The sequence below is a fragment of the Oncorhynchus tshawytscha genome, linkage group LG02 (genome assembly GCF_018296145.1).
Source record: "Oncorhynchus tshawytscha isolate Ot180627B linkage group LG02, Otsh_v2.0, whole genome shotgun sequence".
NCBI lineage: Eukaryota > Metazoa > Chordata > Actinopteri > Salmoniformes > Salmonidae > Oncorhynchus > Oncorhynchus tshawytscha.
This window is the reverse complement of record NC_056430.1, coordinates 74,224,753-74,240,078: the sequence shown is the minus strand read 5'-3', so window position 1 is coordinate 74,240,078 and position 15,326 is coordinate 74,224,753. Positions and strand designations below refer to the sequence as shown.

General features: G+C 41.6%; 1 protein-coding gene across 2 annotated transcripts; it reads left to right on the top strand.

Moving 5' to 3' along the window:
* LOC112238365 (GTPase IMAP family member 5) lies at positions 1 to 5,921 on the top strand. 2 transcript variants are annotated; one of them, XM_042304582.1, is made up of 7 exons: positions 1 to 125; positions 1,016 to 1,161; positions 1,392 to 1,451; positions 3,179 to 3,274; positions 3,854 to 4,142; positions 4,401 to 4,509; positions 4,620 to 5,921. In XM_042304582.1, exons 2-7 carry the CDS (start codon positions 1,142 to 1,144, stop codon positions 5,456 to 5,458), a joined length of 1,413 nt encoding a protein of 470 aa, XP_042160516.1. In that variant the 5' UTR covers positions 1 to 125; positions 1,016 to 1,141; the 3' UTR covers positions 5,459 to 5,921. The 2 variants fall into 2 exon arrangements, with proteins under 2 accessions (XP_042160516.1, XP_042160518.1); XM_042304584.1 differs by having other exon boundaries at positions 18 to 1,161.
* The last annotated feature ends 9,405 nt before the right edge of the window (positions 5,922 to 15,326 follow it).

The following is a 15,326-nucleotide window of genomic DNA, read 5'->3' as shown; positions in this document are numbered from 1 at the left end:
CTATGATACTAAAGAAGAAGAAGACAAGATTGAGAGGGACAGACTTTTTTCTTTTTTCACATGAGAAGCTCACTTTCACGTTAAACTCGTCATCTTCTCTTATCAGCAGGATATAATATAGAGAGGTAAGATGGATATCGATTTTGAGACATGTGACATGTAGTATTTTCGTATTTTTGTATACACTTTCATATTAATTCGAAATTCCTGTTCTTTTTAAAAGATTTCTCACCAGCTCTGTTAAATGTCAACACAACACTGAGCTTATACCAAGCGTTTTATTTTCAAAGCCTTTAACATTGAAATCAGCTCGTGAAATGCTAATTTTGCTTTTTGCAACCCGCGGAAACAACTTTGAAGATGACTACCACAAAAAGTAAAATCCATTGATATGTTAGCGAAAGTGAATAAACATATTTGTCTTCGTAAAATCTATTTTATATTATAAGTGAAATTTTATCACCAAAGCACACCCTAATTGTACTGTATAAAGTTGTTGAATCAAATTTCAATCACTCTAGAATAATTGTCTTAGTATTTAAACTAGAAAAGGTATGAACAAAACATTGACAAATACTGTAAACTTGTCATAGGTAGCTATGTAGAAATTGCTCTGGTTGATAACATTCTAATGGTCCTTCTCTTATTTCAGTTCATGTGACAAAACAAGCTATCCATTGTGCCATTATTAAATGCTGTGAAACATTTTCAATAACCCAAAACACAGTATTTTTCAGCTGTTTGAAGCTGATCTACAAAAACGAAAGTTAAACGACCCAAAAATGAAACTTATGAACGGGAAGCATAGAAACGGCCGTACATAGACTGCATCTATCGCTCAGACATGCTCAGACATGCTTTCAATGAGAGTGACAGATCTACAACTCACATTTCTATGTGAATTTGGTTGCGTCGCCCAAAAACCGACATACTTGCGCCTAGATTACGCATTTTATTAATTGAGCCTTTTCAGTCTTGTTTGTGTTTGTGCCCATTGTTGTACTTTGTATCATAGCATCATAAAGTGGCTGCCAATCCTGATTACCAAGCAATTGATTTGCCAAGAGATAGAGATAAAGAAAATATAGGTTCTGTCCCAGGGGAAACGGATACATTGCTGCCAACCCAAGTAACTGATAACATGAGCTCGGATGAAACGAGGTAAGTGGAGTTTCCTATTATCTATAGTCAGTGAAGTGTTACCAATTCAATTATGCGAGAGAAAAACTAGACATTTTAGAACAACATTTGTAGCTATAAAATTACATGTTTCGTGATTGTATTTCATTCTAAATATGAACAGTAATGTCCAAATAAAGTAGGACCAGTTTTAACTCAAGCTGTAGTTGAAAATCGTATTATTTTTGTCCCAAAACACCTGTGCCTTACAGCAGGAACAGTGATCGGTCCATGTGTCAACCAATAAAGTTCAACCGTACCTCTGTGAAATGGTGAGATGCTGTCTTCTGAAATATTTGTCTACAGTGGATTCGGAAAGTATTCAGATCCCATGACTTTTTCCACATTTGATTACATCACATCCTTTTTCTAAAATGGATTAAATAGTTTCCCCCCTCATCAATATACACACAATACCCGTAATGACAAAGCAAAAACAGGTTATTACAAATAAAAAACTGACATCACATTTACATAACTATTCAAACTCTTTACTCAGTACTTTGTTGAAGCACCTTTGGCAGCGATTACAGCCTCGAGTCTTCTTGGGTATGACGCTACAAGCTTGGCACACCTGCTTTGGGGAGTTTCTCCAATTCTTCTCTGCAGAACCTCTCAAACTCTGTCTGGTTGGATGTGTAATGTCGCTGCACAGCTATTTTCAGGTCGCCAGGGATGTTCGATCGGGTTCAAGTTCAGGCTCTGGCGGTCCACTCAAGGACATTGAGACTTGTCCCGAAGCCACTCCTGCGTTGTCTTGGCTGTGTGCTTAGGGTCGTTGTCCTGTTGGAAGGTGAACCTTCATGCCAATCTGAGGTCGTGCGTGCTCTGGAGCAGGTTTTCATCAAGTTTTCATCATCTCTCTGTACTTTGCTCTGTTAATCTTTCCCTCGATTCTGACTAGTCTCCCAGTCCCTGCCGCTGAAAAACATCCCCACAAAATGATGCTGCCATCACCATGCTTCACCATAGGGATGGTGCCTGGTTTCCTCCAGAAGTGACACTTGGTATTCAGGCCAAAGAGTTCAATATTGGTTTCATCAGACCAGAGAATCTTGTTTCTCCTGGTCTGAGTCCTGACTCCAAGCAGGCTGTCGTGTCCCTTTTATTGAGGCGTGGCTTCCGTCTGGCCACTCTACCATAACATACCTGATTGATGGAGTGCTGCAGAAATGGTTGTCCTTCTGGAAGGTTCTCCCATCTCCACAGCGGAACTCTGGAGCTCTGTCAGAGTGACCATCGGGTTCTTGGTGACCTCCCTGGCCAAGGCCCTTCTCCCCTGATTGCTCAGTTTGACAGGGTGGCCAGCTCTAGGAAGAGTCTTGGTGGTTTCATACTTCTTCCATTTAATAATGATTGAGGCCACTGTATTTTTGGGGACCTTCAATGCTGCAGAAATGTTTTGGTATGATTCCCCAGATCTGTGCCTCGACACAATCCTGTCTCGGAGCTCCACGGACAATTCCTTCGACCTCATGGCTTGGTTTCTGCTCTGACATGCACTGTCAACTTTGGGACCTTATACATTATTTATATTGTAAATCATGTCCATTCAATTGAATTTACCACAGGTGGACTCCAATCAAGTTGTAGAAACATCTCAAGGATGAATCCATGGAAACATGATGCACCTGAGCTCAATTTCGAATCTCATAGCAAAGGGTCTGAATACTTATGTAAATAAGGTATATCTGTTTTAAATTTTTTATAATTTAGCAAACATTTCTAAAAAAACTATTTTTGATTTGTCATTATGGGTTGTTGTGTGCAGATTGATGAATTCAACCCATTTTAGAAAAAGCCTGAAATGTAAACAAAATGTGGGAAAAAATCAAGGGATCTGAATACTTTCTGAATGCACTGTAAAACATCAGTCAATCTTCACAAACCGACCTGCAAACTTCTACTCTCCCGAAGAAAAAAACATGGATGACTTTTTAGATTTCCAACCACTTTGACAAACATTTCAAACACTTCTCTTTCTGTCTGTTGTTGCTAGGAGCCAACAGGTGGAGACAGAGTACTCACTGTATACAGTCGCCTCAGCAGACAGTGAGATTGATTTATATGGATCTGGTCTTCATATAAATCAGAGGTACAGTATGTATGCCCATAATGTAAACCAGATATACACCTTTGTTTTGGTGTTATGAGGAATCCTAGCCTGAGCTATTTATTGATTTCCTATAATGTAAAAGTGTTTGTTGTTCATAGTACTGAATGCTGTCTTATCTACTATCATGTACCATGATGAGGTGGCAGGTAGCCTGGCGGTTAAGAGCTTTGGGCCAGTAACCGAAAGGTTGCTGGTTCAAATCCAGCAACCAATCTGTCAATGTGACCTTGAGCAAGGCACTTAACCCTAATTGTGAGTCACTCAAATGTACAATGTAAAACGTAAATGCTGTTGATCCTTCGCTATGGACGTGCATGTGTTATAAACGTGCATGTGTTATAAACGTGCATGTGTTATAAACGTGCATGTGTTATAAACGTGCATGTGTTATAAACGTGCATGTGTTATAAACGTGCATGTGTTATAAACGTGCATGTGTTATAAACGTGCATGTGTTATAAACGTGCATGTGTTATAAACGTGCATGTGTTATAAACGTGCATGTGTTATAAACGTGCATGTAACAGGTGGCTTCATTCAGCTTGAACCTTTCTACAGCCCTACGGTTGAGGACCCTCTGCCTGCTTTAGGCCAGATGCAGGATAGCAGAATAGTACATGGTACCAGACTGGACTGTACCATATGTGTGCAGCACAGTGACGAAGCTGTGAAGTTCTGCCAGGACTGCAAGGCTACTTTCTGTGAGAACCATGTTAGAGACCACTACCAGGCCCCGGGACTGATGAAACACACATTGGTGGAGGCCACTGAAGGAAGGAAAACTGTTCCAAATGTAGACCATCACGTCCATGAAACATATGTTGAAACAGAACAAACTGCGACTCAGGTAGTTTCCTTCGTCTCCACTGAAATGTCTATTTGGTCCCCTGATAGAAATTGTCAAGAAAGGTTGGGTAGGGTTGCAAAATGATGGTAACTTTCCTTAAATTCCCCGGTTTTCCAGAAATGAGGATTCTGGATTTCCTGCTCGTTCAACTGAGATTACTGGAAAACCTGTGAATTTGGGAAAAGTTACCAAAAATCTGCAATCCTAATAGTCACCTACAGTATATACATGACGTAGTTCCTTGACTCTCCTTCGTAGGTCTGCTCATGGAAAACAGCCTTCTTCATCAGTCTTCTGGGGATTCTCATACTGGTACTTGCCCTGGTAGGACTTGTATGTTATACACGATTGTGTGTCACTGTACACGGTGAGTTTACTCATTTTTTCTTTATTTCTCATTTTGTTCCAGTATTAATGTTATTCACTTATACAATTGAAGCTTGTTTAACCTATTTTAAATGTCCTGCATCTCTGCAGGGTCTGAGGTGGAATTACAGCAACGGATTGTTCTGCTGGGGAAGTCTGGATCAGAGAAGAGAGCATCAGGAAACACCATCCTGGGAAGAGAGGCCTTTAGAGTGGAGGCTTCACCTTCGTATGGGCCACAGTGTGAGGAACAAGATGCTGTTGTGGGCCGAAATAACATAACTATGATTAACACCCCAGATGTGTTGGCATCTGAGGAAGTTGCAGGTAAAGTAGCTCAATGCATCAACATCTCAACACCTCACATGTTCCTGCTGGTGATCAGGTTGTGCAACTGGTGCACAGAAGAGGAGAAGAAAACGGTCAAATGGATGAATGAGAACTTTGAGGAGGAGGCCCTTAAATACACCATGGTGCTGTTCACTGGTGGAGACCAGCTAGAAGGGAAACCAGTGGAGGAGTATCTAAAGGACAACAGTGATTCCCTAAAGCTTCTCAGTATGTGTGGTGGTAGACATCACGTCTTCATTAACAAAGAAAAGAATGACCTCACTCAGGTCACAGAGCTGCTGGAGAAGATAGACAGACTATTGAATGAGAATAGGGGATACTATCATGTGACAAACATCTTGACCCGGAGGGAAGAGGAGATCAGGAGGAGGGAGGAGGCTCTGAGAAAGATACTGGAACAGGAGGTTAGAAAGAGGGATGCAGCCATAGCAACGATAAGAGAGGAGGAGGAGAAAAGGAGGGAGACTGAAGAGAGAAAAGTCTGTGAGGGGGAAGATGAAGGGAGGAAGGTCATTGATAATCTGGCATTGAAAGTCTCAGGCTCAAAAATGTATGTAGGAGTAACAGTGATCACAATGATCATACTGATTGTCCTTTAATGATCCTAAACTGAACATTAGGGAGTCTCTTCATTCATCATCTGAACATTAGAGAGTCTCTTCAATCATCATCTGAACATTAGAGAGTCTCTTCATTCATCATCTGAACATTAGAGAGTCTCTTCATTCTTTATCTGAACATTAGGGAGTCTTCATTCATCATCTGAACATTAGGGAGTCTCTTCATTCATCATCTGAATATTAGGGAGTCTCTTCATTCATCATCTGAACATTAGGGAGTCTCTTCATTCATCATCTGAACATTAGGGAGTCTCTTCATTCATCATCTGAACATTAGAGAGTCTCTTCATTCATCATCTGAACATTAGGGAGTCTCTTCATTCATCATCTGAACATTAGGGAGTCTCTTCATTCATCATCTGAACATTAGGGAGTCTCTTCATTCATCATCTGAACATTAGGGAGTCTCTTCATTCATCATCTGAACATTAGGGAGTCTCTTCATTCATCATCTGAACATTAGGGAGTCTCTTCATTCATCATCTGAACATTAGAACATTAGGAGTCTCTTCAATCATCATCTAAACATTAGGAGTCTCTTCATTCATCTCTTCATCTGAACATTAGGGAGTCTCTTCATTCATCATCTGAACATTAGGGAGTCTCTTCATTCATCATCTAAACATTAGGGAGTCTCTTCATTCATCATCTGAACATTAGGGAGTCTCTTCATTCATCATCTAAACATTAGGGAGTCTCTTCATTCATCATCTGAACATTAGGGAGTCTCTTCAATCATCATCTGAACATTAGGGAGTCTCTTCAATCATCATCTAAACATTAGAGAGTCTCTTCAATCATCATCTCTTATTGTAAAGCAGGGTGACCTCTGAAAACAAAACAAGTTTGCAGATGAAAATGATAAATAAGTTAATTTATTAATTGTTGATCAATACTTTCATTGATTAATTGTTAGAAGTGGTTTTATATATTCTTTATGAACATATCTCCCATTATAACCTGGTGTTTAGAGAAATATAAGATACCTGCACTTTCTCCAATGGGTGAACAAATAATGCAGTGTCATGTGTTATGCAATATAAATGACAAAACTGTCCAGGAATACAGTTGAATCACCATACAGCTGTGTTGGGTTTGTTTGGTGCAGTATTTTCAAAGTTATATTAACTTGGCCTGGTAATTCACTATACTGTAGTTGTGTCTCATGAAGCGCTGGACCCAGTTTAAACGTCCTTTATATAACCAATATAACCAATGTCAGAACATCAATGTAAAATATCAATTATGCGTTTTGTACCACGTCAGGGAAGAGCAGTTGGCTAAACTACTACCGGGAACTGCTCAGTGCCAGAGGCCAGCTAGTTACTGGGTCGTTTCACAATAAAAGTGCCTTTTGCGTCCCTTTGATATCTTGTTAGAGGTTCACCTAGGGGTCATGATGGGGGCTGTACTAAATGTTTGATGTATTATAATAATTGATTATGCTTATGTTGTATTAATAGAAGGGGAGGGGTTATAAGACCCCACCCTCCTTACATTTATAGGGTCCTAGACTACAGATTAACAATATATATTCATTATAGAGGTTTAATGTTGTTCCACAGTTGTTTTTTAGTCTCTCTGCCTCTTATAAAGAAACTGTCTGAGAAATGTGTGACTGTGAAGACAGAACTCTCCAGTAAGCGATAAGAGACTAGTCAGACATTCCACTATAAATCAACTTGGACATTTACTGCTGAGCCTTTAGATAACACTAAAGTATTGTTTATGTAGCTGTGTAGGCATGGTTTTGGTCTCATGAGTAGAAGGTAATGGCGTAGGCAGTGACATCACAGGGGGTTCACTACAAGCATGATAAAAGCAACTTGGGACCTTTTCTATTTTGTAGAACTTACTCGGAAACATGCGTGCTATGTTCCTGTTGTCAACTTCTGTATGCAATTGCATTAATAAATGAATGAATGATTTAATTAAAGATATTGTCAGAATGCTAATTTCACAAATGAGCCAATGATTGACAAGGAACGAACCCCAACCACCTTAAGTAGAAATTGTGCACCAATATTGGATTAGAAAAGCCTGTTATATTGAGGGTGAGGGTTAACAGTTTTGAGGGTTAACAGTTTTGAGGGTTAACAGTTTTGAGGGTTAATAGTTTTGAACGGTTTGGGGTGCAGAGGAGGGTTTTCTGCATTGCAAAGGTGCAACCACGGGCACAAAGCCATGCTCCGTTTGCTTCTATGGAGTGGCTACGGTTCTAGGTTTTCTGAAACCTGACTTACCATCGTCATTAAAAATATTAATATGTATATCTGAAAAACTGTGAGAAAAAAAAATATTTAATACATTTTGAACTCAGGCTGTAACACAAGAAAGTGTGGAATAAGTCAATGGTTATTTTATATTTTAGCAGACACTTTTATCCAGAGCAACTTACAGTAGTTAGTACATACTTTTTCGTACTGGTCCCTGTGGGAATCAAGCTCTCCACAAAGTGCCAAGCTCTACTGACTGAGGCACACAGAACCACATGGTTATAGAAACCTTCTGAAGGCAGTGTACATGGCCACATACATTTTCATACTGGTCCCTGTGGGAATCAAGCTCTCCACAAAGTGCCAAGCTCTACTGACTGAGGCACACAGAACCACATGGTTATAGAAACCTTCTGAAGGCAGTGTACATGGCCACATACATTTTCATTTCTTACAAAAGGATTTACAAAGACATGGGGCGTTTTGACTGTCTAACGTTTAGTCAAAGGGAGTTGTGGATAGGTGTTTTGACTGTCTAACGTTTAGTCAAAGGGAGTTGTGGATAGGTGTTTTGACTGTCTAACGTTTAGTCAAAGGGAGTTGTGGATAGGTGTTTTGACTGTCTAACGTTTAGTCAAAGGGAGTTGTGGATAGGTGTTTTGAAAGGGAGTTGTGGATAGGTGTTTTGACTGTCTAACGTTTAGTCAAAGGGTTGTGGATAGTGTTTTGACTGGTCAAAGGGAGTTGTGGATAGGTGTTTTGACTGTCTAACGTTTAGTCAAAGGGAGTTGTGGATAGGTGTTTTGACTGTCTAACGTTTAGTCAAAGGGAGTTGTGGATAGGTGTTTTGACTGTCTAACGTTTAGTCAAAGGGAGTTGTGGATAGGTGTTTTGACTGTCTAACGTTTAGTCAAAGGGAGTTGTGGATAGGTGTTTTGACTGTCTAACGTTTAGTCAAAGGGAGTTGTGGATAGGTGTTTTGACTGTCTAACGTTTAGTCAAAGGGAGTTGTGGATAGGTGTTTTGACAATGCCTCTTTTTACAATGCCTTAATAATTGGTTTACTACCCTAAAATACTTGGTAAACTAAATTAGATTGGTTAGTTCAGTTGTTTTTTTGTGTGGTGTTTGTGCCTTCACTACCCACAGTTACATTGTAAAATGGCTACTTCCTTGAATGTAGCCAAAGTAGCCATGATGCTAAAAGTGAAGATATAGGAAATGGAGAGTGCAGAGGAAGCACAACAAACGCTGGCATGCCTTGATGATAAAGAGAGCTCAGATTGAATAAGATGATCTATATACTGATAATATATTCATTTGTTATGGTATTGTGGGATTTTGTAGCACTCTTCGAGTCAGTCTGCTTACTATTTGTGTTTTTTAAATTGTCAATGGGCAATGGCACCACTTTTCAACCTCATTTTCATTATTTCCAGCACAATACCAATGTGAACATATGTGAAAATAATATACATTTAAAAAGTTGACATCATCAAAAGTTAAAACGTTTAAAAAACAGTTTTTTTCAAACACTGTGAGATTCGCTGTGATGTGGGGAGCAAGATAATACCCCCCCTTGGGCTTGTTAGGGTCACATGGATGTGGAAATGTGTGTGTGTGAGTGAACTGTAATCAGATGGTCTTCGGGGGGGCCCTGTGACCTCCCTCCCAGCAGTGTGATGTCCCTGTGATGTCACAGAGGAGCGACTCCGACACTGCCACGTATTGGGCATCGGAGTCGGTGTAATAGGATTCCACCTTGTTCCAATATTGGAACAAGGTTGCGAAAGCCCTGTGTGCAGTTGCTCTGTCCTTTAGCTTAGCAAAGAAGAAGATCCTGAAGATCAGGAAGTGTCGTTTTAGAAACGTTGCATGTGCAGTTTGAGCTAGTCTATGAAGTTACGTTGCAGGCTTGCTCAGTGCTGCGGTACGGCAGGCTGCCATTAGTAAGTCAATTATCCTTCTAGCTTTTTCTGTTTGTGATTTTAAAGTAATCGGTTCAAAGACGTACATCTGGTAAAATACACTGAACAAAAATACAAACGCAACAGTGTTGCTCCCATGTTTCATGAGCTGAAATAAAAGATCCCCAAAATTTTCCATACACACAAAAAGCTTATTTCTCTCAAATTTTGTGCACAAATGTGTTTACATCCCTGTTAGTGAGCATTTCTCCTTTGCCAAGATAATCCATCCACCTGACAGATGTGGCATATCAAGAAGCTGATTAAACAGCATGATCATTACAAGGGTGCACTTTGTGCTGGGGGACAATAAAAGGTCACTCTAAAATGTGCTGTTTTGTCACACAACACAATGACACAGATGTCTAAAGTTTTGAGGGAGTGTACACTTGGCATGCTGACTGCAGGAATGTCCACCAGAGCTGTTCATTTTTGAGAATGTGGCAGTATGTCCAACCGGCCTCACAGCAAACCACGTGTATGGTGTTGTGTGGGTGAGCAGTTTGCTGATGTCAATGCTGTGAACAGAGTGCCCCATGGTGGTGGTGGTGTTATGGTATGGGCAGGCATAAGCTACAGACAACAAACATTTTACCAATGGGTAATTTGAATGCACAGAGATACTGTGACGACATCCTAAGGCCCATTGTCATGCCATTCATCCGCCGCCATCCCCTCATGTTTCAGCATGATTATGCAGGGCCCCATGTCGCAAGAATCTGTACACAATTCCTGGAAGATGAAAATGTCCCAGTTCTCCCATGTCCTGCATACTCACCAGACATTGAGCATGTTTGGGATGCTCTGGATTGATGTGTACGACAGAGCATTCCAGTTCCTGCCAATATCCAGCAACTTTGCACAACCATTAGAGTGGGACAACATTCCACAGGCCACAATTAACAGCCTAATCAACACTCTGCGAAGGAGATGTGTCAGAGGTGCATGAGGCAAATGGTGGTCACATCAGATACTGACTGGTTTGATCTATGCCCCTACCTGTTTTTTAAGTTATCTTTGACCAACAGACTCACATCTGTATTCCCAGTCATGTGAAATCCATAGATTAGGGCCTAATTCATTTATTTCAATTGACTGATTTCCTTATATGAACTGTAACTCAGTAAAATCTTTGAAATTGTTGCATGTTGCGTTTATATTTTTGTTCAGTGTAGAAGCAAGTATTGGTACCATGATTGTGTTAGAAAATAAATACGAAGGGCCTCCTGTGTGACGCAGCGGTCTAAGGCACTGCATCGCAGTGGTGTCACTGCAGCCTGTGGTTTGATCCCAGGCTGTGTCACAGCCGGCTGTGACCGGGAGTCCCATAGGACAACGCACAATTGGCCCAGCGTTATCCAAGTTAGGGGAGGGTTTGGCTGGGGGGGCTCTCCTTGGTTCATCGCGCTCTAGCGACTCCTTGTGGTGCACCGGGTGCCTGCAAGCTAATGTTGGTAGTCAGTCAAACTGTGTTTCCTCCGACACATTGGTGCGGCTGGTTTCCGGGTTAAGCGAGCAGGTGTTAAGAAGTAGCGCGGATTGGCAGGTCATGTTTTGGAGGACACATGACTTGACCTTTGCATCTCCTGAGCCCATTGGGGAGTTGCAGCAATGAGACAAGAAGCTACCAATTGGACATAATGAAAAAGGGGGTAAGATTACCAAGAAAAAATTAAATAATAGAAGAAATATTAAGAAAATAAATGGTATATCCACAAAGATTGCTATACTCCCATTGATTATAAAGGCGCTCACAGACAGAGGACAGTGTGGGCCATTCATTTTCAATGAAGCCTAGGTGGGGGCGAAATTCTATCCAGGCGGGGTCGTCAACGGTGATCACCAGTGGAAGCCGCTCAGCCAAGGCGGAAGGCAGGTGCCTTTGTTGTTGACAAATTACAGTATAAAACATAGTCTGTGTTGTGATACAGGCCCTGTGTGTAGTTAACCAACCCTCTCTGCCCATTCATCACCATTTTACCTGTTGTTGTCTTAGCTGATTAGCTGTTGTTGTCTTACTCGTTGTTGTCTTAGCTAGCTCTCCCAATCAACACCTGTAATTGCTTTATGCCTAGCTTTATGTTTTTCTCAAATGTCAGCATGCCTTGTATACTGTTGTTTAGGATAGTTATCATTGTTTTAGTTTACTGCGGCGCCCCTAGTCCCACTCGACATGCCTCAGATACCTTCTTTGTCCCAACTCCCACACATGCGGTGACCTCACTCAGTATAACCAGCGTGTCCAGAGATACAACCTCTCTTATCATCACTCAGTGCCTCGGCTTACCTCCACTGTACCCACTCCCCACCATACCCCTGTCTGCACATTATGCCCTGAATCTATTCTACCACGCCCAGAAATCTGCTCCTTTTATTCTCTGTCCCCAACGCACTAGACGACCAGTTTTGCTAGCCTTTAGCCGTACCCTCATCCTACTCCTCCTCTGTTCCTCAGGTGATGTGGAGGTTAACCCAGGCCCTGCGTGTCCCCAGGCACCCTCATTTGTTGACTTCTGTAATCGAAAAAGCCTTGGTTTCATGCATGTTAACATCAGAAGTCTCCTTCCTAAGCTTGTTTTATTCACTGCTTTAGCACACTCCGCCAACCCTGATGTCCTTGCTGTGTCTGAATCCTGGCTTAGGAAGGCCTCCAAAATTTTGAGATTTCCATACCCAACTACAACATTTACCATCAAGATAGAACTGCCAAAGGGGGAGGAGTTGCAATCTACTGCAGAGATAGCTTGCAAAGTTCTGTCATACTTTCCAGGTCTATGCCCAAACAGTTCAAGCTTCTAATTTTAAAAATATATCTCCAGAAATAAGTCTCTCACTGTTGCTGCCTGTAACAGACCCCCCTCAGCTCCCAGCTGTGCTCTGGACACCATATGTGAATTGATTGCCCCCCATCTATCTTCAGAGTTCGTTCTGTTAGGCGACCTAAACTGGGATATGCTTAACACACCAGCAGTCCTACAATCTAAGCTAGATGCCCTCAATCTCACACAAATTATCACGGAAACCACCAGGTACAACCCTAAATCCGTAAACATGGGCACCCTCATAGATATTATCCTGACCAACTTGCTCTCCAAATACACCTCTGCTGTTTTCAATCAGGATCTCAGCGATCACTGCCTCATTGCCTGCATCCGCTATGGGTCCGCGGTCAAACGACCACCCCTCATCACTGTCAAACGCTCCCTAAAACACTTCTGCGAGCAGGCCTTTCTAATCAACCTGGCCCGGGTATCCTGGAAGGATATTGACCTCATCCCATCAGTCGAGGATGCCTGGTCGTTCTTTAAAAGTAATTTCCTCACCATCTTAAATAAGCATGCCCCTTTCAAAATCACCCAACATCAGTGCCCAACCTCACTAATGCTCTTGTGGCCGAATGGAAGCAAGTCCCACAGCAATGTTCCAACATCTAGTGGAAAGCTTTCCCAGAGTAGTGGAGGCTGTTACAGCAGCAAAGTGGGGACCAACTCCATATTAATGATTTTGTAATGACATGTTTGACGAGCTGGTGTCCACATACTCTTGGTCGTAGTGTATATCCTATGGTTGATTTTTAAAGCCAGGCACATTTAACAGTTAGGCAGTTGATTACTGTCTGACTACCCAGTAGAGGTCAGGATAGTCAAGGATATTAGTCAGTCTGTCTACTGTCTGACTACCCAGTAGAGGTCAGGATAGTCAAGGATATTAGTCAGTCTGTCTACTGTCTGACTACCCAGTAGAGGTCAGTATAGTCAAGGATATTAGTCAGTCTGTCTACTGTCTGTCTACCCAATAGAGGTCAGTATAGTCAAGGATATTAGTCAGTCTGTCTACTGTCTGTCTACCCAGTAGAGGTCAGTATAGTCAAGGATATTAGTCAGTCTGTCTACCCAGTAGAGGTCAGTATAGTCAAGGATATTAGTTAGTCTGTCTGTCTGACTACCCAGTAGAGGTCAGTATAGTCAAGGATATTAGTCAGTCTGACTACTGTCTGACTACCCAGTAGAGGTCAGTATAGTCAAGGATATTAGTCAGTCTGTCTACTGTCTGACTACCCAGTAGAGGTCAGTATAGTCAAGGATATTAGTCAGTTTGACTACTGTCTGACTACCCAGTAGAGGTCAGTATAGTCAAGGATATTAGTCAGTCTGTCTACTGTCTGACTACCCAGTAGAGGTCAGTATAGTCAAGGATATTAGTCAGTCTGTCTACCCAGTAGAGGTCAGTATAGTCAAGGATATTAGTCAGTCTGTCTACTGTCTGACTACCCAGTAGAGGTCAGTATAGTCAAGGATATTAGTCAGTCTGTCTACCCAGTAGAGGTCAGTATAGTCAAGGATATTAGTCAGTCTGACTACTGTCTGACTACCCAGTAGAGGTCAGTATAGTCAAGGATATTAGTCAGTCTGACTACTGTCTGACTACCCAGTAGAGGTCAGTATAGTCAAGGATATTAGTCAGTCTGACTACTGTCTGACTACCCAGTAGAGGTCAGGATAGTCAAGGATATTAGTCAGTCTGTCTACTGTCTGACTACCCAGTAGAGGTCAGTATAGTCAAGGATATTAGTCAGTCTGTCTACTGTCTGACTACCCAGTAGAGGTCAGTATAGTCAAGGATATTAGTCAGTCTGTCTACTGTCTGACTACCCAGTAGAGGTCAGTATAGTCAAGGATATTAGTCAGTCTGACTACTGTCTGACTACCCAGTTGAGGTCAGTATAGTCAAGGATATTAGTCAGTCTGTCTACTGTCTGACTACCCAGTAGAGGTCAGTATAGCCAAGGATATTAGTCAGTTTGACTACTGTCTGACTACCCAGTAGAGGTCAGTATAGTCAAGGATATTAGCCAGTCTGTCTATTGTCTGACTACCCAGTAGAGGTCAGTATAGTCAAGGATATTAGTCAGTCTGTCTACCCAGTAGAGGTCAGTATAGTCAAGGATATTAGTCAGTCTGTCTACTGTCTGACTACCCAGTAGAGGTCAGTATAGTCAAGGATATTAGTCAGTCTGTCTACCCAGTAGAGGTCAGTATAGTCAAGGATATTAGTCAGTCTGTCTACTGTCTGACTACCCAGTAGAGGTCAGTATAGTCAAGGATATTAGTCAGTCTGACTACTGTCTGACTACCCAGTAGAGGTCAGTATAGTCAAGGATATTAGTAAGTCTGACTACTGTCTGTCTACCCAGTAGAGGTCAGTATAGTCAAGGATATTAGTCAGTCTGACTACTGTCTGACTACCCAGTAGAGGTCAGTATAGTCAAGGATATTAGTCAGTCTGTCTACTGTCTGTCTACCCAGTAGAGGTCAGTATAGTCAAGGATATTAGTCAGTCTGCCTACTGTCTGTCTACCCAGTAGAGGTCAGTATAGTCAAGGATATTAGTCAGTCTGACTACTGTCTGACTACCCAGTAGAGGTCAGTATAGTCAAGGATATTAGTCAGTCTGTCTACTGTCTGTCTACCCAGTAGAGGTCAGTATAGTCAAGGATATTAGTCAGTCTGTCTACCCAGTAGAGGTCAGTATAGTCAAAGATATTAGTCAGTCTGACTACTGTCTGACTACCCAGTAGAGGTCAGTATAGTCAAGGATATTAGTCAGTCTGTCTACTGTCTGACTACCCAGTAGAGGTCAGTATAGTCAAGGATATTAGTCAGT

Coding starts and splice junctions, on each gene's coding strand:
- LOC112238365 (XM_042304582.1), top strand. CDS start 1,142: ATGAGCTCGGATGAAACGAG. Junction 1,452..3,178: donor AACCGTACCTCTGTGAAATG/GTGAGATGCTGT, acceptor TGTTGTTGCTAG/GAGCCAACAGGTGGAGACAG. Junction 3,275..3,853: donor GGTCTTCATATAAATCAGAG/GTACAGTATGTA, acceptor ACCTTTCTACAG/CCCTACGGTTGAGGACCCTC.